Source organism: Eutrema salsugineum, unplaced genomic scaffold (assembly GCF_000478725.1).
Source record: "Eutrema salsugineum unplaced genomic scaffold, Eutsalg1_0 scaffold_5, whole genome shotgun sequence".
NCBI classification, from domain to species: domain Eukaryota; kingdom Viridiplantae; phylum Streptophyta; class Magnoliopsida; order Brassicales; family Brassicaceae; genus Eutrema; species Eutrema salsugineum.
The window spans coordinates 14,090,374-14,111,435 of record NW_006256612.1 but is presented as its reverse complement, the minus strand read 5'-3'; the positions used below and the strand labels follow the sequence as shown (position 1 = coordinate 14,111,435).

Genomic DNA, 21,062 nt, shown 5'->3' with positions numbered 1-21,062 from the left:
ATCCTAGATTTTGAAGATATCCGTAATCTGCTCCGCTCCATTCGGATAATCATGTTTCCGATCCGTATCTGCTTCGTAACTATTCGAATATCCGTTTTCCGGATATCCGCTAAAAATCTTAATATTTGCCGGATATTCGATCCGTTCCATAAAAATATTTAAATAATAATATATTTAAAATCAAAATTTAGTTAAAAATGAAAATATTTTCTTTAAAAAAATATTTTTTTCTTAACTTATTAAGTTTTAATATTTATAATAATCAAATTTATAAACAAAAAACTCACAAAAATTACATTTATATATAATAATTATACACTTTATATGAATTATTATCTATCTATATATACATATATATATTTATACCGAAGCAAAGCGGATATCCGTCTTAATTTTTTTTAGTATTTGTGATTTGTTCCGTTTTTAACGGATATTGAATTTTAGTATTTGCTTTGCTCCATAAAATTACGGATATCCAGATTTTTCGGATCGAATCGAGACGGATAATGGATCGAAGCAAATATAACGGATATTTTTGCCAGCCCTACCTTTTATCATATGAAATTCGTCCCAAGCTAATACTACTATTTACTTTTATTATTCAAGGCTGATTTTTTTTTTTGGTTTGTGTTTCGACATTTATGCCTGAAAATATCTTGTATACTATAAGTGTTTGAATTTAATTGACAAAACATTGAGGAGAAGCATTCTTTGACGCAGGCGGCCTTCGAGCATTTAGAGTTGTCACATTCACACTTTTAAAGTTTTTGCCATGTAATTATTTAAGAACAATTACTATTTGAATAGTTTAAATACTCCAATTAGTATGAATACACAAGAAAAGCATGGATACCCCACACCTTGGCCTACGTCTACCACTGACCACTCCAGAAATGGCCTTTCGAAAGAAAAAGGAAAAAAAAACATAAATATAAAATACCCAAAAAAAACAATTAATAAAAAAAGAAGAAGAAAAAGAGAGAATATTATGAAAATTCTTTGCTTGAGCCTGAGAAACAGTTCCTCTGCTTCTACTTCTTCATCCTCTTTTCTATGTCTCTCTTTTTTGTTTGCTCAATCACTCGTTTACCCACAGAAGAATATGGATCTCTGATTAAAGCTTTTTGCTCGTATTTATTCCAAGGTTGCTTCTTCTTTATTATAAACTATAATTGCATAATTTATATATATGTTTTGGGAATTTATCTCCCACGTTTCGTCCAAATATCTCAAAGAAATCTCCTTTCGAGTATATTGATTTAATATCTTCGAACTACATAATCAATTAATTTTAATAAAATAAAGAAAACATTCGTCAAAATTTAAAATATTTACATAGGTGTACTTTTACATCTTTCATTCTTCAACCACTCACTGGCCACTGCCATGTTCTGCAGAATTAGGTTATGTATTGTCCTTTTATTTTATTCAAGTTGGAATATCACCGATATATTATTAGTTTTGGTTTATTTTTTTTATTATTTGATTTCTGTGAAGAATAATTTGTTAATTAATTGACATATCGCTGCCATCAACATATGATTCTCTGTTCATTGAATTATTAATTACGTTTTCTGCTTCTTTTTCCTTTTTTTTTTGCAAACCATCTTTAAACTGGTCCTCTTACACTTCTTTATTTTCAGTTCTAGTTTTACATGTAAGCACCAGTCTTATATATATATATATATATAAATATGTATATATAATACTTATGTATACAGACACAAGTCTGTATCAACCAATCTCTACATAATCTAAGTCTTGATTTCTTGGTTTGTTTGCCTTCTTTCATCAGATTTTCTGGACCATTTTTGTCTTTTTTGTGTTGTGTAAGTTGATTGAATTCTTAGTTTTAATATATGCTGGGCATTGTTTATTACGCAGGTGTCAGTTCAAATAATCAAATGGTTACATAGGCCCAGGAAACAAAATAGCTTTTTTTGCTGGTTGCAAAAAAGATGGTATTTTTCGTGATGGTAAGAGGAGTTTCCATGGTGAAAGCAATGAGAATTGTGTTGCTATGCGTTTCTGTTTTGTGGTTCGTTCCAAAGGAATGTACTTGTAATAGGGATTTCTCAAGAAACTCGTCTTCTTCACCGCCATTATCACCGAGGCCAAGCTTAGTGAATGTTGGAGCTCTGTTTACTTATGATTCTTATATCGGAAGAGCGGCTAAACCAGCGCTTAAAGCGGCTATGGATGATGTTAATGCTGACCAAACTGTACTTAATGGCATCAAGCTTAATATTGTCTTTCAAGACACTAATTGCAGTGGATTTATTGGCACCATGGGAGGTATATACTGCTTCTTTTCTCTTAAAACTTGTAGCAAAAGGGAACAAACAACTTTTTTAGCTCACAACTAGATTCCTGAAAATGCCTCAAGGAGAGTTTCAGTGAGTGATGATTATGTTTTAATCTCATGGTGTAGCTTTGCAGCTGATGGAAAACCAAGTGGTTGCAGCCATTGGTCCACAATCTTCAGGGATTGCTCACATGATCTCCTATGTGGCTAATGAGCTTCATGTACCTCTCTTGTCATTCGGAGCAACGGATCCGACTCTTTCCTCTCTCCAATACCTTTATTTTCTGCGAACCACACAGAACGATTACTTCCAGATGTATGCAATCACAGATTTTGTATTATATTCCGGATGGAGACAAGTCATTGCGATATTCGTCGATGATGAGTGTGGTAGGAACGGGATATCTGTTCTAGGCGATGCATTAGCCAAGAAACGCGCGAGGATCTCTTACAAGGCTGCAATCACACCTGGTGCAGATTCTAGTTCCATCGAAGACTTGTTGGTTTCTGTTAATCTGATGGCATCTCGGGTTTACGTTGTTCATGTAAATCCTGACTCTGGTTTAAACATTTTCTCTGTGGCCAAGTCTCTTGGAATGATGGGAAGCGGTTATGTTTGGATCGCAACAGACTGGCTTTCTACAGCTTTGGATTCAATGGAGCCCGTGGATTCGGACACGATGGATCTCTTGCAAGGAGTGGTTGCTTTCCGCCACTACACAACCGAGACTAGTATGAAGAAGCAGTTTGTGGCGAGATGGAAGAATCTTAGACCCAAAGATGCCTTCAACACATATGCATTGTATGCTTATGACTCTGTTTGGTTAGTTGCTCGTGCCCTCGATGTTTTCTTCAGAGAACACAATGCCATAACATTCTCCCACGATCCGAATCTGCACAAAACAAACGGTAGCAGTGTTCAGTTATCAGCACTAAGTGTGTTCAATGAAGGAGACAAGTTTCTTGAGATCATTCTTGGGATGAATCATACTGGTGTGACGGGGCCAATCCAGTTTGACTCAGAGAGAAACCGGGTTAACCCGGCTTACGAAGTTCTAAACATAGAAGGTACAGGTCCACGCAGAGTCGGGTACTGGTCAAATCATTCGGGTCTCTCAGTGGTGCCTCCAGAGACATTGTACTCTAAGCCTCCAAACACATCTACAGCAAACCAACGTCTTTATGGAATCATATGGCCAGGTGAGGTTACTAAGCCTCCTCGTGGATGGGTGTTTCCTAATAATGGAAAGTCGCTCAAGATCGCAGTGCCTAACCGTGTGAGCTATAAAGATTATGTCTCTGAGGACAAGAACCCGCCTGGTGTTAGAGGCTATTGCATAGATGTCTTTGAAGCTGCCATTGAGTTGCTTCCGTATCCTGTTCCACGTACTTATATCCTATATGGAGACGGGAAGAGAAATCCTTCTTACGACCATCTAATCAATGAAGTTGTTGCAAATGTGAGAACCTAAATTACTCAATGTCAAGTTCACAACTTTCAAAAGATGCTAACCTGTCTTTTTCTCGTTTCTTCTCTTCAGAATTTCGATGTAGCTGTAGGAGATATCACGATTGTAACAAACAGAACAAGATTCGTAGACTTCACACAGCCGTTTATAGAATCAGGGCTTGTGGTGGTGGCTCCGGTTAAGGAGGCTAAATCGAGTCCTTGGTCATTCCTGAAACCGTTCACTATAGAGATGTGGGCTGTCACTGGAGCCTTCTTTCTCTTTGTGGGAGCCATCGTTTGGATTCTCGAACACCGCTTTAACCAAGAATTCCGTGGCCCTCCTAGGCGGCAACTCATCACCATCTTCTGGTTAGTTTCCCAGTTCTTGAGGCAGAGCTTGAATTTACCTGTAGACCTTATTTTTCTTCTCTTCATTGTTGCAGGTTTAGCTTCTCAACAATGTTCTTTTCTCATAGTAAGTGCGCTCTAACTCGAGTAGACCAAAGCTTACAGAATGTCAGGGAGAAGCAAAGTTGTTTTACTCTTTACCTTTTGATCTTTACAGGGGAGAACACGGTGAGTGCATTGGGGAGGCTGGTGCTGATCATATGGTTATTCGTGGTTCTGATCATCAACTCGAGCTACACGGCTAGTCTCACTTCGATCCTAACCGTTCAACAGCTGACATCTCGGATTGGAGGAATAGATAGCTTGATAACGAGCAACGAACCAATCGGAGTTCAAGACGGCACCTTTGCTCGGAACTATCTGGTCAACGAGCTTAACATAGCTCCTTCTAGGATTGTTCCACTGAGAGACGAGGAACAGTACCTTTCTGCTCTTCAACGTGGTCCTAAGGCTGGCGGCGTGGCAGCCATTGTAGACGAGCTTCCTTACATCGAAGTCCTTTTGTCAAACAGCAACTGCGAGTTCCGTACAGTAGGACAAGAATTCACACGCACAGGCTGGGGTTTCGTAAGCTTTGAAATACTTACTTCTGTATATATGTATATCGTTTGCTGTTTGTCTATAACCTTGCTTATATAAGAATCTCTGAAATTGATGTTGCAGGCATTCCAGAGAGACTCCCCTTTAGCTGTAGACATGTCGACGGCTATCTTGCAGCTGTCTGAAGAAGGCGAGCTCGAGAAAATTCACAGGAAATGGCTCAACTACAAGCATGAATGCTCAATGCAGATCTCAAACAGTGAGAATTCTCAGCTTTCGCTCAAGAGTTTCTGGGGACTCTTCCTTATCTGTGGCATCACTTGCTTCATTGCACTCACTGTCTTCTTCTGGAGGGTGTTCTGGCAGTACCAGAGGTTACTACCTGATGGTGGGGACGAGGAAAGGGCATGCGAAGTGGCTGAGCCATCTCGATCAGGGAGAGGTTTACGAGCACCGAGTTTCAAGGAATTGTTAAAAGTTGTCGATAAGAGGGAAGCAGAAATCAAGGAGATCCTAAAACAGAAGAGTGGCAAGAAACTCAAAACTACCGAAAGTGGAGCTGGAAGTTCACATTCACAAGAAAACGAGATTTCTTAAACAGATAGCGTTCAACGATTTGTTTAAATGACTATTAACATACTTAGCGAGGTAGTGAAATCATCATAAGATTTTGTAATAGCAAAGTTCAAGGAACAAAAAACCAGAGATAAATTGTAAATCTTATTCTGATACGTAATGGTAAACTCATATTCTTTTCCTCATCAGAGTTTATATTTTAAGATAGAACCGTGCAAGTGAAAAGAATCATCAGAAGATAATATTCAAATGGAACTCCAAGTATCAATTTTATTAGCATTATGTTGCTGATACATGTCGAAGGGAAACTTAAAATCACAGTCTTGGCGCTTACATGCTCAGCTAAAAAGTTGGTAAGGAAAAGAAAAAGGAGTGAATTTCACTTTACTCAAGTTTAACTTCTCTTTTTGGAGGTTCCAGGTCGAGGTATGTGAATGGCTCTGTTGGTTCTTCTCTGAAAAGAAAAACAAGATGAATGGTTCAGGCTCCACATTTAGTATGAATGAATAAGCGCGACAAGAATGAAGAAAAAGCTTAGAAAGACGAGAAACTGGGTTTAGCAGGTAGTGTAAAGCTAAGAATGGCTGGTGGAATAAGAATCAAGAAACATTCACTGTCAATGCAACAAAAGCCAAAGATTCTGCAGCTTAGTGTCAACAACAACACCTGATGGTAAGAGTAGGAAATTGCACATACCCTGGCTTAGAGCGCATGCATCGGTAGAATAGTTTGAAAGGCCCTGGAACCGTCTTGAATGGGTTTCCCTCGAAAAACGCCTGCAAAATTCACTAATGCTATAACATAAACAGGCCATGAAGAGTATTATCTATGAAAATTTGCAATAATCATGTTCCAGGCCAAGCAATTTTAGCTCATTATTCAACTGTGTATTACAACAAAGCCAATACCTGATGATACAAGCTTCAACGAACAGAATTGGAGATAGATTCATTAAAGCAATTGGAGTTAAGTTATTCATCCTTAATTATCAAATCTCACTAACCATCATCCTTCCTTGAGATATTCGAAAATTATAATAAGTAATAGAACCCTAAAAAAAACCCTTACTTTGAGTACACTGACTCTCTGATGCTACAATCCTATTACTCATTAACCAACAAAATAGCAGGAGACACTCGAAATCTAGGAGAGATCCAAAGGACTAGAAAAGGAAGAAGAAGAAATCGAATAATAAAACCGATACGAAGCGAAGAAGGAAATGGTGGGAACCTGGACGACGTCCTCGACACGATCGTTGCAGCGATGAGCTTTGGGCTCACGGTGACCTTCAGGTAAGCCCCATGGACTCTCTCTTCTCGGCACTGGTCTCGTCTCGCTCATCTTCCTTTCTCTTGCTGGTGGAAAAATCTCAGACTCAGCTGAAATCAAATCGTTACTCAACCACTCGACTAAACCGGAGTTACTAAGTCGGTTTACTAAGTCGGTTAATTGAACCAATAATCAAAAATCTTCTTAAAGGTTGGACTTTTCCAGTCAACGACTCTGTTTGCAACTCTCACTCTCTCAGTCTCAGATTCGAAGCAGAAAAATTGAATCGAGAAGATGGGAGCTTTCGGGAAAACGATCGACGTTGTTCTCTTCTTCTTCTTCGCTCTAATGGCGGTTGTTTCGCCGCTCATCGACGGCCAAACGGCACTTCCTAAAGGGATATTTCCGGCGTTTCTCACCGATCTGGAAAGCAATTACATCGCCGAGTTCGGAGATTACTTGCTCATGGAGAAGCCGCATTTTCTCGTTGGGCTCGTCTGGCATGAGCTCTTATTCCTATGGCCGCTCTCGATTGCTAACGTCTACGCGATTCTTGCTGGAAAGCCGTGGTTTGGTACCACCTGCTTGCTGTACGGAGCTTCCACCGTGACTTCAATGGTACACTCTTTCTTTCTTTTTTTTTTGGAATTCTGGATTATTGGTCAGATCTCGGGAGATCTTGTTTAGTAGAATCTGATATGCATCTAAATTTCACAACTTTCCTTCTTTGACAATCACAAACCACTTCACTGAAATTAGTTTAAAGTTCTCAACTTTTCTTTATGTTCTCAGTGTGATTATATGTATATAATGAGGCTAATTCAGGGCATACAGTATAGTTTGTTTTGGTTATAATCTACAGTTATGTCTAGTCTGCATTCTTGTGGACTTTTTGTTCTCATATGTTTTCTGTGAATTTTTAGGCTGCAATCCTGGGAGAGGTGCTAGGTTCGGGTAAGGCAACTGACAGATTGCTAATGATGTATGTGCCTTTCATGGGTATTGGGATTCTGGCTCTTCTTCGTGGTTTAGTCTCTCGTTCCACCAAAAGCACCGGATCTGATGGCCAGAGATCCACTATTATGCCCAGGAGAAAGCTGGCCTAATAGGTGATTTCTCATCTGGGACGGTAGTCCTAGTTGTATCTTTTTCTTTATGTGCCTTTGGATAACTTGGGTAGATAGGTATTTGATCTTTCCAGATGAAAAACGTTATTGCTTTCATGGGTATGATCGAATATGTACTTTGCATTGACCTTTATTCCAGAGAAACTCATTTTGTCTGGTCAGAAAAGTGTGAGCTTTTTTGATAAAACCGACTTCCATAAGCTTACAAAGCAAAGAGAAAAGAAAAGTGAAAAAGCAGCAGAAAATACACTAAGATATATGATAAACGAAACCCAAAAAGAAAAGAGGAACTTCAGGTTCCATCTAACCACAAGAAAGAAAGAAGAAACACAACTGTAACACAAACAAGCAAACAAAAGTTCAAAGCACTTCTTCTGACCTATGTTTTTTTCTTTTAACTTTTCTACTTCAGTATGTTGCAGGGGAAGTCAATTCCCGAACCCCGTAAAACCATTTTTGCATTTTCACTTATCAAGTAAAAAGTTTTTCACTGCTTAGTTTCAACAAATAAGCAGAGCAAAACTTAACACTACTGCACAACAACATAACATTCATTACTCAAATGGTATATCTTGTGAGGTTCGCTCTTGACTCCTCCGCTTTTCTTTTTCAATCTTTTCACTTAAACACCCAAAAAAAAGCTCTCTTCAAACCGAAATCTTTTCTTTTGTCTTCGTTTACATTATATTATTTCCTGCATAAAGAACCACAAAAGCATGATCACATAAAGGCGTAACAGCGAGACAAAAAAAAAATCTGCAAACTTTTTACTGAAACTACCTAATGGGTGGGTTTTATCAAGCAGTCTCACAAGACATGGAAGCTTTGATCCTCTCAACAGTGCAAGCGATTAGATTGTTAACAGTTGCAACAGAGCCAAGAGAGAGCTTAGCAGTAGGAACCGAGTCAACCAGAATCTGAAAAGCAACGGTCAAGAGCGACCCTCCATCTCCTCCAGAGGCTCCACCATTGGCATTACCATCAGGAAGAATAGCAAAACCCGATGGAAGCAGAGCCACATAGTCTGGATCGCCTCCATTAAGCACTATGTTCATCGCTACAATATCAACAGGGGCATAGATCACAAAGGAAGCTGTAGGATCGGTGCAGCTCTCTTGTAGAATCAGCATATTGCTCTGGCTAGAATTTGCACTCTGCGACATAAAGAAGGATTGAAAAAAAAAGTAATTACCCTTGATCATCAAATGAATGATTACAAGAGTTATGAACCAAGTTTACGAATCTACTCACATTTACGCGGAGAAGAGAAACGCAGTTTCCGGTATCCCTCCCATTAGCAATATGTGCCATTTCTTGCACAACTCCTCCATTTGACAGAATATCCCACTGCAAATCTCAGAAGAAAAAAAAACTATGTTCCAAATCAGAACGAGAGAGAGCTTAGTAAAGAAAAAGGAGTTAGTTACCTCATTTCTTGAATTCTCATCTCTGAGGAAGTCGAAGACACGCTTAGGAGGAACAGGGATCCAAAAGGAAGTGGCTGCACTAAGAACAATACCCGGAGGCCTTCCTCGATCATCCACACTCTTCCTAGTCATCACTCTAACATCTTCAGCTCCTGTACCTGACAGTGTAGTCCACGTGTGAGCTGTTGAAGCACTCACTCCTGCACAAAAGCTTATAACCATCCGCTCCGCCAATTTCAGCATACTCCTCCTCCCTTCTTGGTTAGTTATCACTGCAACATTCACCAATTTATAACTGTGAATTCTGATTTCTGACTTTGAGAAACTAACAGAGTATTTATGATATACCTCCAACTTCTCCTGTTGAAATATTTGTAGCCATAACGCTAGCTAACCGCTCGCATTGGCGGTCAAGAATCGCTACCCAGCGCTTAGCACCAAAGGCGTGACCAGTACTAACCATGTGTTTATATAAGTTATGAACTCCTCTGTCCTCAACTTCCACATGCTCCACCCAAGTCACCTGTAGTTACATTAAATTCTCTCTAATAAAAAAAAAAGAGACGTTTTTGGAATGCAAATTTGTTGCATACGTATAACCTAATGTTTCTATACCTTAGAGTATCCATTTGGCATTTCTTGAATCAAACATCCCGAGGCTCGCCTTCTGCATCTAACCGGGGGATTCGGTTGGAGACTATCCAAGGAAATATCCACAACCGCCCACGAACCATCTGCTTGTTGCTTACAGTAACGTGCGAAATAGGTTTCACGGGTCGGTACTAACGGTGATGGAACTTGAAACTCTGCAGTCATCTGACAAAACAGAGTGGTTACTTGAGTTCCAAGTTTCATTACAACAAATAGAAAGAAAACAAAAAAATTACCACTTGAAGAGCTCCGTTATAGTTTCCTGCAACTCCAGTCGATAAAACAGCTAATGTCATCGCTCTAGAAACCATCCCCGCAAAAACCATCGACCATTGATTCTGCAATATCATGAGCATTGCATGCTAAGAATTCTTAAATAGAGAAGCTTGCTGATAAAATGCAAAACGAAAATGTTAAATTACCACATCCATGAGAATCTCAACAATGTTAACATGATTCATGATCACAACGGCGCTTTCTCGTGACGCTTCGGTTCTAAATCCAGCCGGTTTAGGTCCGATCCCTCTAGGGAAAGTCCGTGTATATTCTTCTTCATCTAAAACCAAACTTTTCCACAAAGTCTCGTCCACTTGAGCCATCCTCATGAGCTCTTCCATTGCAGCCACGGCTAAGTCGATGATCACCGGTTTATCAGATTCTGTTGGTGCAGAGATGGACTTGAAGAGATCGGTTGGGTTGTTTCCATAAACATCACCTCCAAGATTTCCCATGGCGAGTTCTAGAGGACGTGGTGGAAGAGGAGGAGGAGACATAAGAGGATAGTTTGAGACTGGCTTGCCTACGTATTTGGCTGCGATCGCGGATATTCGGTCGATCTAGATGACAAACAAGAAGATTATTTGTTTCATATCGCGGATGTTTTGGGTCACAAAAAGAACTAACGTTGTTAGTTATTTATTATGAATTACTCCTCCATTTCTCTAAGCTAATATTTCTAAGATTTATTTATTTTTCCCAAAATATATGTTTCTATCTTTTTTTTTGAAATATTTCTATGCATTAAAAAGTGGCTTTAATGTTGCTAATATTTCTAATATTTCCCTTTCATATATTTCTCTAACCTTACAATATTTTGCATTTTCATGAATATCAATGATTTTTTTATCATTATTCAATATACACTATATTAAATAGACTAATAGAGTGAGAAAAAAATATTTGGAAAACGATATAGTTAAGATTAGTGATACACTAAATACTTTAATTTTTTTTCCTGTAAAATACCATTGGCGAATAGGAAGCAATATTAAACATGGGACTAACATTAGTTGTACATTTACCACTAGTAAAATTAAAATTGATAAAATACTTTAAAAAATAGATTGTGGAGTTAATTAATTAATTCATGTACCTCTTCTCTTAATCGAGCATTTTCGAGACGGAGTTGATGTTCGTCGAAGGACATTTCTCCAATAGCCGTTGGACCACCACAATTAGGACATGAAGCGTTTGCAAGAGCCTCTCGATATCTTAGGTTGTCTCCTCGAAGCTTTTCGTTTTCCGCCCTTAGATGCGAGTTCTCGTGCCGCTCGTGATGATTCTGCACGAATATATTCATATATTCTGTTGTCTCTAGAGTTTTTATATATTTAATTGTTTTTTTTTGGCTTTGTTGCTGTTAATAATCATTGTATAATTAAATAAGAAAACCAGAGTTTCTAAATTGAGTAAAGTGAAACAACAAAGGATTTTTACTAAAAGGGGAAAAATATATGTATAAACAAACATAATACAGTTGAGTACACGTTATGTGTTTCACCGTATTTGCATAACGTAAGCACCTGAGTCCAAAACGTTTCAATCTATTTATATAAATTAAGGTTCGAACTTAAGCTATTAAATGGTCATTTTTTTGTTTCAAAGTCTATGGCTGAACCGCCAAAATATAGTTGTGCGAATGAGCAACTTTTCAATTGAAAAAAATAACTCAAATATATAGTTAAAATTTTAAGTCAATTGTTTCAAATAAATCTAAAAACCAGCCCAAGTTCGACCAGAATCACTCAAGTAATTCTTAATCAAACACCGAAAAACCACACAATAACTTGTCAGTAGGTAGGCCTATATATATTATGAACTTCCCTAAAATCTTGTAAAATAAGTGGGATTGAGAGATTTTATATGAATTCAATCATAATTTCAAATTTTTATAATTTTTTTTGAAATATAGATCCATTAATGTAGATGTGTTCATATATATATGGTATACCTTCATTTGGGTGCGTTTGTTCTGGAACCAGAATTTGACCTGAAGAGGTTCCAAACCCAATTCACGGCTAAGTTGTTTCCTTTGCTTGTCATCTGGGTGTGGACACTCTTTGAAGAATCTATTTAACAACCCAAAGTAAATAAAATTCAACTAGCTAATTTGTAAAATTTAAAAAAAAAATTAAAGTAAAACATGAAGTTGGTGAGTAAAATCACACATACGCTTCCATCTCCTGGATCTGAAGTTGGGTGTGTCGATGATATCGTTTCTTTTTATTAGGGTGATGAGGATCTTGATCGTTACCTGAGCCTCCTTCTTGATTCTCACTTCCAGATTTCGTATTCGCACTGTCGAACTCATCGTCCCGAAGGAATCCTTCGTTGTTATTGTTATTGTCTTCATGGTTGTAATTGTGGTTATTGCTATCGGAGTTGTTTATAGCCGCAAGCAACATATTTGGCTCGAACATCTCTTTCCTTACACTGGTTACTGAAAGCAAACCCTAAAAACAAAAAAAAGTGTAAAAATTTTCGTCAAATATCAGAAATGATTAGGGTTTCTTTTTGGGTACAAGAGTCAACTTAAGAAGAACAGAAGAATTTCACCAAGATCTTGTGAAAAAAAAGATTATGGCAATGCTCTTTCCACGTCAACAACTTAATATTTTTTTTTTTTTGAGTCTTCTTTCTTCTTGAAGATCTTACAAAGGGATATAGGCAAATAGAAAAACGAAGAAATTGAAGATGCTTGTAAAGTTGTAGGAACAAAGGACCCACTAATTGAAAGCAAGAAAAAAGAGCCTTACCCAAAAAAAAAAATTATATATCACAATCACATATTAATATGTTATTAAATAACCAACCCAAAATAATGAATTTCACATACTCTGAATTCTTCAAACCTCCCAATTTTTTCCTTTTAAACAAAAACTAAGCAGCGGGCTAAAAAATGAAAAATTTGAAATTGATTCAAGAATCATATGTCAAGTAGATGGAAATCAGTTGATGTCCCAAATAATAATGGATATTCAGTTACAATTTCGAGGTACTTGATAAGCTATTTAGGAGACGGAGAGGAAAGAGAAGACGAAAAGAGAAATGTTGGACTCAGTATTTGTTCGAAGCAAATAAAATGGGGCAAGAAGTAGGTACAAAAAAAAAATTCCCAACTCTATCCTGTTTATGAAAAAATCCAAAATTTTCGTGAAAACTGAAAAATTCTAATTAATTTATCGTAATCATTAGCAGGTTTAAAAATAAGAAACACTATCTAAAGTGTTAATTAGTAAAACGAAAATTAAATAAATAAAATATATTAATATATACATATGTGCACGGTGCGAGGGACCAACATAGAAGTTATTATACAACTTACAACCAACGTGACATAAGGCCTGGGTGATGTATTAATTTTTTCCAGCTATTTTTAAAATGTATCTTCGTATATATAACCTTTTATTTCACACATAAATATATAAATGTACAAAGTATATACACGTGTTATATTATAACTTATATAAAAACAAACGTATATATAATGAAAAGAAGGATATACGAAGAGAATACAAACCTTTAATCTTCCTCCGATCTTATTGTTTTTTTTTTTAATCAAAATGTTCCTCTCTATTGTTGTCTTGAGGGTTTCATCTCTGACGATGCAGAAATTGATAAGATATATTAACTAAAATTAAAACTAAACAGATTCTAGGAAGTCAGAAAAAAAAAATAAGACAGGAAATTTTTTCAAAAAAATATTCGACAGGAATTACAAGAATGTTGGAAGCATTGCATCTTAATATAAAGGGAATATAAATGAAATTATCAATCAATTAATGTTAAAAATGAAAAGTTAGACGAAAAATAAATGACGAACGTACTAAAAATTCAACATAGAAGATATAAGTATTAATTGATTATAAAATCATCATGGAAGTGAGAGTCTTATGAAGAGGCTAAGAAATTTAAGTGTAATGATCCAATACGTTCAAGAAATAATATTTTTGTTCAATATTAATGATAAAGCAGATATATATATAGTCCCAGAAATGATGAGGTTTTCGAGACATACACTGCAAGGAAGAGGCGATGAAACCCTAGAGGGGGAGAGAGAGGAGCGGATCGGTGTCTGGTCTGAGATTTGTATGTCGGAAAACCGGTGATGGTTTTGTGCAGCAGTTTTTGGCGAAGAGTTTGAAAGGTAGGTGCAAATCTTGGATAGAGAGAGAGAGAGAGAGAGAGAGAGAAAGAGGAAGAGAGAGAAAGAGGAAGAGAGAGAGAGAGGAAAATGAGAGAGGAGAGTAATGGCAGAGTATTGAGAGGGTGCAATGAAATTAAATGGCGAGAGAGGGACACTTAATTATCCTACACGCTTATAGAGAGAGAGAGAGAATGAGAGAGCGAAGAGATATGTTACAATTTTTGTTTGTTTTAATCTTATAGATTGAGAAATTGATATATGTGTGTATATATATATATATATATATATATATATATGTTACTAGTTTTCTTTTCTTTGTTTGAGTTGTGAGGAATGACGGCTAACGGGCTAAAAGAGACCGACCCTTTCATTTGATATATCACTTAATAAAAACAACCAAATTAGTCAATAAGACGCTGCTTAGATAGCTGTTACCAAGAAAAAAAATAGTTACAAACTAATATTGTTCTTCATTTCATAATAAAATTAAATGCTAGGATCCAAATTTCACATAGATTACATTTTTAAACAAAAAACAACAATCTAATTATCTTGTTCGTAAATTTAAAGACTTATAAATTATATATATATATATATAATCATTATATTCCACAATAAGACTTCATTTTGCATGCCTAGAAAGATAGGAGTATATACGTTCAGGTCGTGAGAAAAGAAAAGAAAAATTAATTGCTTTATTGACCCGAGCATTTAATTGTTTATATTGTAGCGTGAAAAGTTGTTTAGATTATACAAATCACCCATCAACAAAGTTATAATTTTGTAAAAATTATGCATTCATATGTAGTTACGTACTCAATGTCTCGCGAAGATTTAAAAGGTTACTGCGTATTTACACTCTTTTTTGTTATTAAGTTTATACATACCTAGATTAATAAAAACGTTTTTCAAAAACAGTAACCCTTTAAATTTCTAATATTTATCCTAAATAATACTAGGAATGTATGTACAAACATATATAGATAAAGCTGTGCGTATATGATAGGGTGGCGAATAGTTTATTGGCATTAAATGTTAACACAGAGGCTGCATGGCTTAGGCCATTTACTGCTCTCATGCCTCTCTTGCACTTAACCTCCTCTTCTTTCGTACTCTCCTACTAAAACAAACCCAATAATTCAATGCCTAACTTTTTGTTTTCAGTTTTTCCTGCTACTTATATAAAATGAGTATATGAGTTCTTTCCAAAAAAAAAAAAAAAAAAAATTTAAACTAAAAGTTAGTTCATTGAACTGCTATATGTTATCCAAAATTTGTCTTATGGTCAACACTGAAAAATCGATACATAGAGCTATATGAGAATTATGATAAATAAATAACATATATGAGATATAAAGACAAATAAACTTTAAACCAAAAGCAAAAAGACGAATAAACATTTTCATTACCGTTAATGATTATTAACTCAATCGATAACATTCGTGAGAGGAGAAAAACATGACTTAAATAATAAACAAATGCGCATCTCCAAAATTCAAACACAAAGAAAAGAGGACTTGATGAAGGAAAGAAAATAACACAATAAGCAGAAACAGTTTTAAAATTTGAATCATCCTGAAAGCAGAAAGCGATCCAAATTAGTTAACGAAAGCACATCTCTTCCTGATCTCACCCTGCGTCCCGGTAAGAATCTCGACGAAACCAAGTTTGACCATTGATTCAGAGAAATCCTTGTCGAAGGAAGCCCCACTGGTTTCAACCTGCGTCTGAATGTAGTGTTTGGTCTCCACGTCATCGAGAAGTGTTGAATCAGATGTGAACAAACCCCTCTTCTGAGCCACAACGTTGAAGTAGTGAGAGTCAAACTTCTTGAAACTTCCTGGGTCCATCGCCACCATGGTACTCCTATCAGTTGGCTTGCATCTCTTCTTCAACTGCCTAACGTAGCTAGGGTTCATCGATGGGTCAAAGTCACCATTGCCAGTGAAGTTATGGATACGTCTGCTGATGAGACCGCAAGAAGATATTCCAATGGTGTGAGCCCCTGCTCAAGAAACCATATATTACAGTCAGCAGTTCATATCCTAAAAAGGTATATTAAAAAAAAAAAACAGTTAAAGATTTTAAAGATGTTTGTATGGAATTACCTGAGAGGACGACCAAGTCTTTAGTGTTAAGACCCTTGGCGAAGAAGTCCTGCTTCAATGCATTTACGTCGGCAAAAGGAGATGGTAAATTAACCTCGGAAAGTTTTGATACGCGTCCGTCCCTACGCCCCAATGGAACAGGCCACCATGGTCCTTTGATCTAACAAAAAAAAAATGAAGAAAACAATCAATCAAGTGACCAAAATAAGTTGGTACGTACACTAATGTAATCAAATGGTTTTGGAATGACGAGAAAATCAGCTGCATGCAAAATGTTACCACTGAAACAGCGTCTCTAGCGACCAAGGCAAGAACATCAGCGCAAGAAACGACACCAGGACACTTCCTCTCGAGGGCTGTCTTGGCAGCATCGACCACTTCGTAGCCTCTCACTGTCAAGTTGGGGATAGCGTCTCTTTCCGCATCCTTGTTTGGAGATTTCAGAAGAAGCGAAGCATCACATCCCTATATGGATTGATAATGTACACAAAAAAAAAGAGGTAGGGGTTAGTGCATTTTCTTATCCATATATGTTAGGATCCCACTCTGAAGGGAGAACACTACTATATAAAGGACGTACATCATAGATTAGTAAAACATCAATTTAAAATAAAAATCAACTTACTCTGACAAAACAGTCATGAAAATACATCCTCAGAAGCGCAGCAGCAAAACTTGGCCTGTGAGAAACGTATTGAAATGTGATACGGCGGACGATGGCTTCCGCTTGTGGACACTTAGAGCGATAGTAGTTGAGGTCAAGACCACCCTCATGTGGCTGTGCAAAGGAAAGACCAACAACGCCAAGAAGAACTACAAGGGCAAGAATATTCTTGATGAGCGCCATTGTTATCTCTCTTCTTTGTTGAGTATTCAGCTGAGTTTAGGGATGAAGAGAAAGATGAAAGTCTCAGGCTTTTTATAGATCATTCGAAGGTGTTTTGAAAATGTCCATTGTCATATGTCAGCATCGGATTTATGTGATATATACCCATTTGCATATATTCATCTGTTTTCTTTATTGGAGTTGAATAACAGAGGACGAGACCATGGCCTCCACGATCGCTCCGATTCTTGTTTGTAATCTTACTTTATAAAATGCCCAGGAATTGAAAACCTCAAAATATTGACTATTGACTTTTAGAAAGCAACCTCTGTTTTTCATTTGGAAAAAAAAAACTTAATATTTAAAATTTGCTAGAATATTATTCAAATTAAATTTGTTAAAAAAACTAAAATAATTTTTAGTACACTTTCTCCTTTGTGAAATAACGGTCGTTAATGGCTTAAATAGAACCGCTAACTAATGTTAATTTTAGTTAATTTTTGTTTTTGTAAAATTACCTCAACTAATTTTGTTTTGTTAAAAAACTACACGATAATTTACAATGTAAAATGCACAAAAGCTATATTGCAGGTTGATTCAGATTTTATTAATTTGAACTTCATTTTCAGCAAATTGAGGTTTGAGGATAAATTTGCAAAATATTTGCAGAAAACCAATAAAAATAACATATATGCATCGTGAAAATCTTGTTTACAATTGGTGTTATGCTATAATAAGTTTGCGATGTAGTAAATTACGCGTCTCACATATGATATCAAACATAAAATTCTATGTGTAAATAACTAAATATATCCATCCAAATAATTCTAATCAGAAAACCATTCTCGCTCATTTCAACGCCTTCTTGGTTCGGTCGGTTTAAGACCCAACCCAATCACCACCACTCCAAGTCTCCACCACACACTTTCTTTAATTTATGCGTGTCACTTTTACGTAGACACAATGTAATTTTTCTCTGTCTCATATTCTAATTTGCTCAAATCTCTTCGAAGGGACATGTTTCTTTTCATCATTTCATGAGATTGCTATTGATTCAGTTTTTTGTTTTTGCTTTTTTTTGGCTTTGTAATTGTCTTTTAGGTCGTGACTTCTTCCACAAGAAAAGCAGTACATCAAGCCATATGAGTTTCCAATTACAAAATTTAGCAACTTGGATGATTTTTTCTAAGAGAATTTAAGAACGTGGATTCCACATACGATGACGGTTTATTATTGTTTTTTTTTTGTCTCTTTTACTTAGAGAGATAAGTTCGACAAAACAAAGTTGTTTAATAAGCTTCTCAAAGTCAATATTTCAAATAGCAAAAGTGGATTTGAAGCTTTCTTAATTGTGGATAAATTTGAGTTTTCACAATTCTGGGAAATTTCATATTCAACCACCAACAGATATTAAAAAAGAAAAAAAAGATGATAGTGGAGGCCCTGTTCTTTCTCTGTTTTTTTTTTCAAACCTAATTAAGAAACAGAGGAATACTGCAAAAGGGTTTATCTGATTCTCATTTGACAATTTTCCATGGAAATGTTCAATGTCGATGGATGATCTATAAAATGCCTGAGAAAGTTACCTTCATCATCGCCCCCAAGCTCGGTCTGATCTTTCTTGGCTAATACTCAACAACGAAAACGAGCTAAGAAAGGAGAGATAGTAATGGGCTAACGGCGATCAAGAAACTTCTTGCCCTTGTCGTAATTTTTTATAACTGTTTTATTCAGAGTAAGCTACATTGACACACAGGTTGCTACTCCCAGATCTTATAATTCAACACAGATTTCTCTGACTCAATGCTACTCTAAGATGTCAGTCAATGTGGATAGCCTATTTCTATTAAAAAATATATAAATAGGCTGTATAAATTTCACTTGAGTTACGTCCTATATTTCGGATGTATATAATATAAAAGTCTGAAAGACTGAAACCAAGTTTGTGTGGTTTGATGCAAGTGTTAGGTATGTGGTTCGGTTCTGTTTTGATTCAAATTCAGTTTTCATCCGGGGAAAAAATAAAGAATTGGACTTATTAGTCATTTTTTTCGATAGCAGGTAAATCTGAAACTCAAGGAAAAATCACTTAAAACCAAAAGCAAAAAGAGAAATAAACATTTTCATTAACGTTAAGGGTTGTTACACAATTGATAACATTCGTGAAAGGAGAAAAAATGACTTAAATAATAAACAAATGCGCATCTCCACAATTCAAACACAAAGAACTTCTGTTGAAAAAGGACTTGATGAAGGAAATAAATGAACACAATAAGCAGAAAGCGTTTTAAAACTTGAATCATCCGGAAAGCAGAAATCGATCCAGATTAGTTAACGAAAGCGCATTTCTTCCTGATCTCACCCTGCGTCCCGGTAAGAATCTCGACGAAACCAAGTTTGAGCATTGATTCAGAGAAATCTTTGGCGAAGGAAGCCCCACGGGTTACGACCTGCTTCTGAATGTAGAGTTTGGTCTCCAAGTCATCGAGAAGTGTTGAATCAGATTTGAACAAACCCTTCTTCTGAGCCACAATGTTGAAGTAGTGAGAGTCAAACTTCTTGACACTGCCTGGATCCATCTCCACTATGGTCGTGGGAGTAGTTGGCTTGCATCTCTTTTTCAATTGCCTAACGTAGCTCGGGTTCATCGACGGGTCAAAGTCGCCTTTGCCAGTGAAGTTATGGATACGTCTGTTGATGAGACCGCAAGAAGATATTCCAATGGTGTGAGCCCCTACTCAAGAAACCATATATTATAGTCAGCTGTTCATTATATCATTAAAAGGTATATTAAAAAAAAAAAAAAAAGATTAAAGAATTCAAAGATGTTTGTATAGAATTACCTGAAAGGACGACCAAGTCTTTAGTGTTAAGACCCTTGGCAAAGAAGTCCTGCTTCAATGCATTTACGTCGGCAAAAGGAGATGGTAAATTAACCTCGGAAAGTTTTGATATGCGTCCGTCCCTACGCCCCAATGGAACAGGCCACCATGGTCCTTTGATCTAATACAAAAAAATGAAGAAAACAGTCAATCAAGTGACCAAAATAAGTAAGTTGGTACGTACACTAATGTAGCTAAATGGTTTTGGAAGGTTGAGAAAATAAGCTGCATGCAAAACATTACCACTAAAACAGCGTCTCTAGCGACCAAGGCAAGAACATCAGCGCAAGAAACAACACCAGGACACTTCCTCTCGAGGGCTGACTTGGCAGCATCGACCACTTCGTAGCCTCTCACTGTCAAGTTGGGGACAGCGTCTCTTTCCGCATCCTTGTTTGGAGATTTCAGAAGAAGGGAAGCATCACATCCCTATTCGGATTAATAATGTACACACAAAAAAAGGTAGGGGTTAGCGAAGTTTCGGATTAATAATGTATTAGTAAAACATCAAAATCTAAGAAAATTCAACTTACTCTGACAAAACAGTCATGAAAATACATTCTCAGAAGCGCAGCAGCAAGACTTGGCCTGCGAGAAACGTATTGAAATGTGACACGGCGGACAATGGCTTCCGCTTGTGGACACTTGAAGCGGTAGTAGTCGAGGTCAAGACCACCCTTCATATGTGGGTTCCTATGTCTATGTGGCGGCTTTGCAAAGGAAACTCCAACAACGCTAAGAAGAACCACTAGGACAAGAATGTTCTTGATGAGCGCCATTGTTGTCTCTCTTCTTTGTTGTGTATTAAGCTGAAGTTTAGGGATGAATAGAAAGAAGAAAGTCTCAGGCTTTTTATAGATCACTCGAGCGTGTTTTGAAAATTTCCATTAATGTCATATGGCAGCCTCTGATTTATGTAATGCCCATTTGCATATATTCATCTGCTTTCTTTGTTGGAGGTGAAGAACAGAGGATGAGACCATGGCCTCCACGATCGTTCCGATTCTTGTTTGAATCTTTTTTTTTTTTTTTAAATGCCCAGCAATAGAAAAACCTCAAAATATTGA

The 21,062-nt window shown here is 36.7% G+C and overlaps 6 protein-coding genes across 9 annotated transcripts; 2 read left to right on the top strand and 4 right to left on the bottom strand.

Annotated features, from left to right (window-relative positions):
* Nucleotides 1-960: 960 nt before the first annotated feature.
* Nucleotides 961-5,462, top strand: LOC18994349 (glutamate receptor 3.4). Of its 2 annotated transcripts, XM_006417990.2 has the most exons (7): nt 961-1,144; nt 1,885-2,295; nt 2,432-3,765; nt 3,847-4,124; nt 4,199-4,230; nt 4,321-4,730; nt 4,827-5,462. In XM_006417990.2, the coding sequence occupies exons 2-7, from the start codon at nt 1,959-1,961 to the stop codon at nt 5,298-5,300; spliced, it is 2,865 nt and encodes a 954-aa protein (XP_006418053.1). In that variant the 5' UTR covers nt 961-1,144; nt 1,885-1,958; the 3' UTR covers nt 5,301-5,462. The 2 variants fall into 2 exon arrangements, with proteins under 2 accessions (XP_006418053.1, XP_024008120.1); XM_024152352.1 differs by lacking the exon at nt 961-1,144 and having other exon boundaries at nt 2,149-2,295; nt 2,440-3,765.
* Nucleotides 5,463-5,507: 45 nt separating this feature from the next.
* LOC18994348 lies at nt 5,508-6,652 on the bottom strand. Its single transcript, XM_006417989.2, has 3 exons — nt 6,510-6,652; nt 5,976-6,055; nt 5,508-5,733 (listed from the first exon to the last, which is right to left on the bottom strand). The coding sequence occupies exons 1-3, from the start codon at nt 6,618-6,620 to the stop codon at nt 5,664-5,666; spliced, it is 261 nt and encodes an 86-aa protein (XP_006418052.1). The 5' UTR covers nt 6,621-6,652; the 3' UTR covers nt 5,508-5,663.
* A 127-nt stretch (nt 6,653-6,779) lies between these two features.
* Nucleotides 6,780-7,834, top strand: LOC18994347. Its single transcript, XM_006417988.2, has 2 exons — nt 6,780-7,166; nt 7,472-7,834. Exons 1-2 carry the CDS (start codon nt 6,843-6,845, stop codon nt 7,652-7,654), a joined length of 507 nt encoding a protein of 168 aa, XP_006418051.1. The 5' UTR covers nt 6,780-6,842; the 3' UTR covers nt 7,655-7,834.
* Nucleotides 7,835-7,901: 67 nt separating this feature from the next.
* On the bottom strand, nt 7,902-14,254 carry LOC18994346 (homeobox-leucine zipper protein HDG2). 3 transcript variants are annotated; one of them, XM_024152384.1, is made up of 13 exons: nt 14,051-14,254; nt 13,553-13,631; nt 12,205-12,485; nt 11,984-12,101; nt 11,126-11,314; nt 10,176-10,589; nt 9,990-10,091; nt 9,718-9,918; nt 9,451-9,625; nt 9,103-9,374; nt 8,927-9,022; nt 8,456-8,829; nt 7,902-8,369 (listed from the first exon to the last, which is right to left on the bottom strand). In XM_024152384.1, exons 3-12 carry the CDS (start codon nt 12,450-12,452, stop codon nt 8,473-8,475), a joined length of 2,172 nt encoding a protein of 723 aa, XP_024008152.1. In that variant the 5' UTR covers nt 12,453-12,485; nt 13,553-13,631; nt 14,051-14,254; the 3' UTR covers nt 7,902-8,369; nt 8,456-8,472. The 3 variants fall into 3 exon arrangements, with proteins under 3 accessions (XP_024008152.1, XP_006418050.1, XP_024008153.1); XM_006417987.2 differs by lacking the exon at nt 13,553-13,631; XM_024152385.1 differs by lacking the exons at nt 13,553-13,631; nt 14,051-14,254 and adding an exon at nt 12,589-12,660.
* Nucleotides 14,255-15,597: 1,343 nt separating this feature from the next.
* On the bottom strand, nt 15,598-17,178 carry LOC18994345 (peroxidase 2). The gene is made up of 4 exons (XM_006417986.2): nt 16,913-17,178; nt 16,567-16,752; nt 16,288-16,447; nt 15,598-16,184 (listed from the first exon to the last, which is right to left on the bottom strand). Exons 1-4 carry the CDS (start codon nt 17,132-17,134, stop codon nt 15,778-15,780), a joined length of 975 nt encoding a protein of 324 aa, XP_006418049.1. The 5' UTR covers nt 17,135-17,178; the 3' UTR covers nt 15,598-15,777.
* A 2,252-nt stretch (nt 17,179-19,430) lies between these two features.
* LOC18994344 (peroxidase 2) lies at nt 19,431-20,813 on the bottom strand. Its single transcript, XM_006417985.2, has 4 exons — nt 20,529-20,813; nt 20,239-20,424; nt 19,957-20,116; nt 19,431-19,847 (listed from the first exon to the last, which is right to left on the bottom strand). The coding sequence occupies exons 1-4, from the start codon at nt 20,772-20,774 to the stop codon at nt 19,441-19,443; spliced, it is 999 nt and encodes a 332-aa protein (XP_006418048.1). The 5' UTR covers nt 20,775-20,813; the 3' UTR covers nt 19,431-19,440.
* Between the last annotated feature and the right edge of the window lie 249 nt (nt 20,814-21,062).

Coding starts and splice junctions, on each gene's coding strand:
- LOC18994346 (XM_024152384.1), bottom strand. CDS start 12,452: ATGTTCGAGCCAAATATGTTGCTTGCGGCTATAAACAACTCCGATAGC. Junction 10,092..10,175: donor TTGAGATTCTCATGGATGTG/GTAATTTAACAT, acceptor ATGATATTGCAG/AATCAATGGTCGATGGTTTT. Junction 8,830..8,926: donor TTTCTCTTCTCCGCGTAAAT/GTGAGTAGATTC, acceptor TTTATGTCGCAG/AGTGCAAATTCTAGCCAGAG.
- LOC18994347 (XM_006417988.2), top strand. CDS start 6,843: ATGGGAGCTTTCGGGAAAACGATCGACGTTGTTCTCTTCTTCTTCTTC. Junction 7,167..7,471: donor CTTCCACCGTGACTTCAATG/GTACACTCTTTC, acceptor GTGAATTTTTAG/GCTGCAATCCTGGGAGAGGT.
- LOC18994349 (XM_006417990.2), top strand. CDS start 1,959: ATGGTATTTTTCGTGATGGTAAGAGGAGTTTCCATGGTGAAAGCAATG. Junction 2,296..2,431: donor ATTTATTGGCACCATGGGAG/GTATATACTGCT, acceptor CTCATGGTGTAG/CTTTGCAGCTGATGGAAAAC. Junction 3,766..3,846: donor TCAATGAAGTTGTTGCAAAT/GTGAGAACCTAA, acceptor TCTTCTCTTCAG/AATTTCGATGTAGCTGTAGG.
- LOC18994344 (XM_006417985.2), bottom strand. CDS start 20,774: ATGGCGCTCATCAAGAACATTCTTGTCCTAGTGGTTCTTCTTAGCGTT. Junction 20,425..20,528: donor TTCATGACTGTTTTGTCAGA/GTAAGTTGAATT, acceptor TAATCCGAATAG/GGATGTGATGCTTCCCTTCT. Junction 19,848..19,956: donor AGACTTGGTCGTCCTTTCAG/GTAATTCTATAC, acceptor TTTCTTGAGTAG/GGGCTCACACCATTGGAATA.
- LOC18994345 (XM_006417986.2), bottom strand. CDS start 17,134: ATGGCGCTCATCAAGAATATTCTTGCCCTTGTAGTTCTTCTTGGCGTT. Junction 16,753..16,912: donor TTCATGACTGTTTTGTCAGA/GTAAGTTGATTT, acceptor CAATCCATATAG/GGATGTGATGCTTCGCTTCT. Junction 16,185..16,287: donor AGACTTGGTCGTCCTCTCAG/GTAATTCCATAC, acceptor TTTCTTGAGCAG/GGGCTCACACCATTGGAATA.
- LOC18994348 (XM_006417989.2), bottom strand. CDS start 6,620: ATGAGCGAGACGAGACCAGTGCCGAGAAGAGAGAGTCCATGGGGCTTA. Junction 6,056..6,509: donor GTGTCGAGGACGTCGTCCAG/GTTCCCACCATT, acceptor TGAATTTTGCAG/GCGTTTTTCGAGGGAAACCC. Junction 5,734..5,975: donor TGCATGCGCTCTAAGCCAGG/GTATGTGCAATT, acceptor TTTTCTTTTCAG/AGAAGAACCAACAGAGCCAT.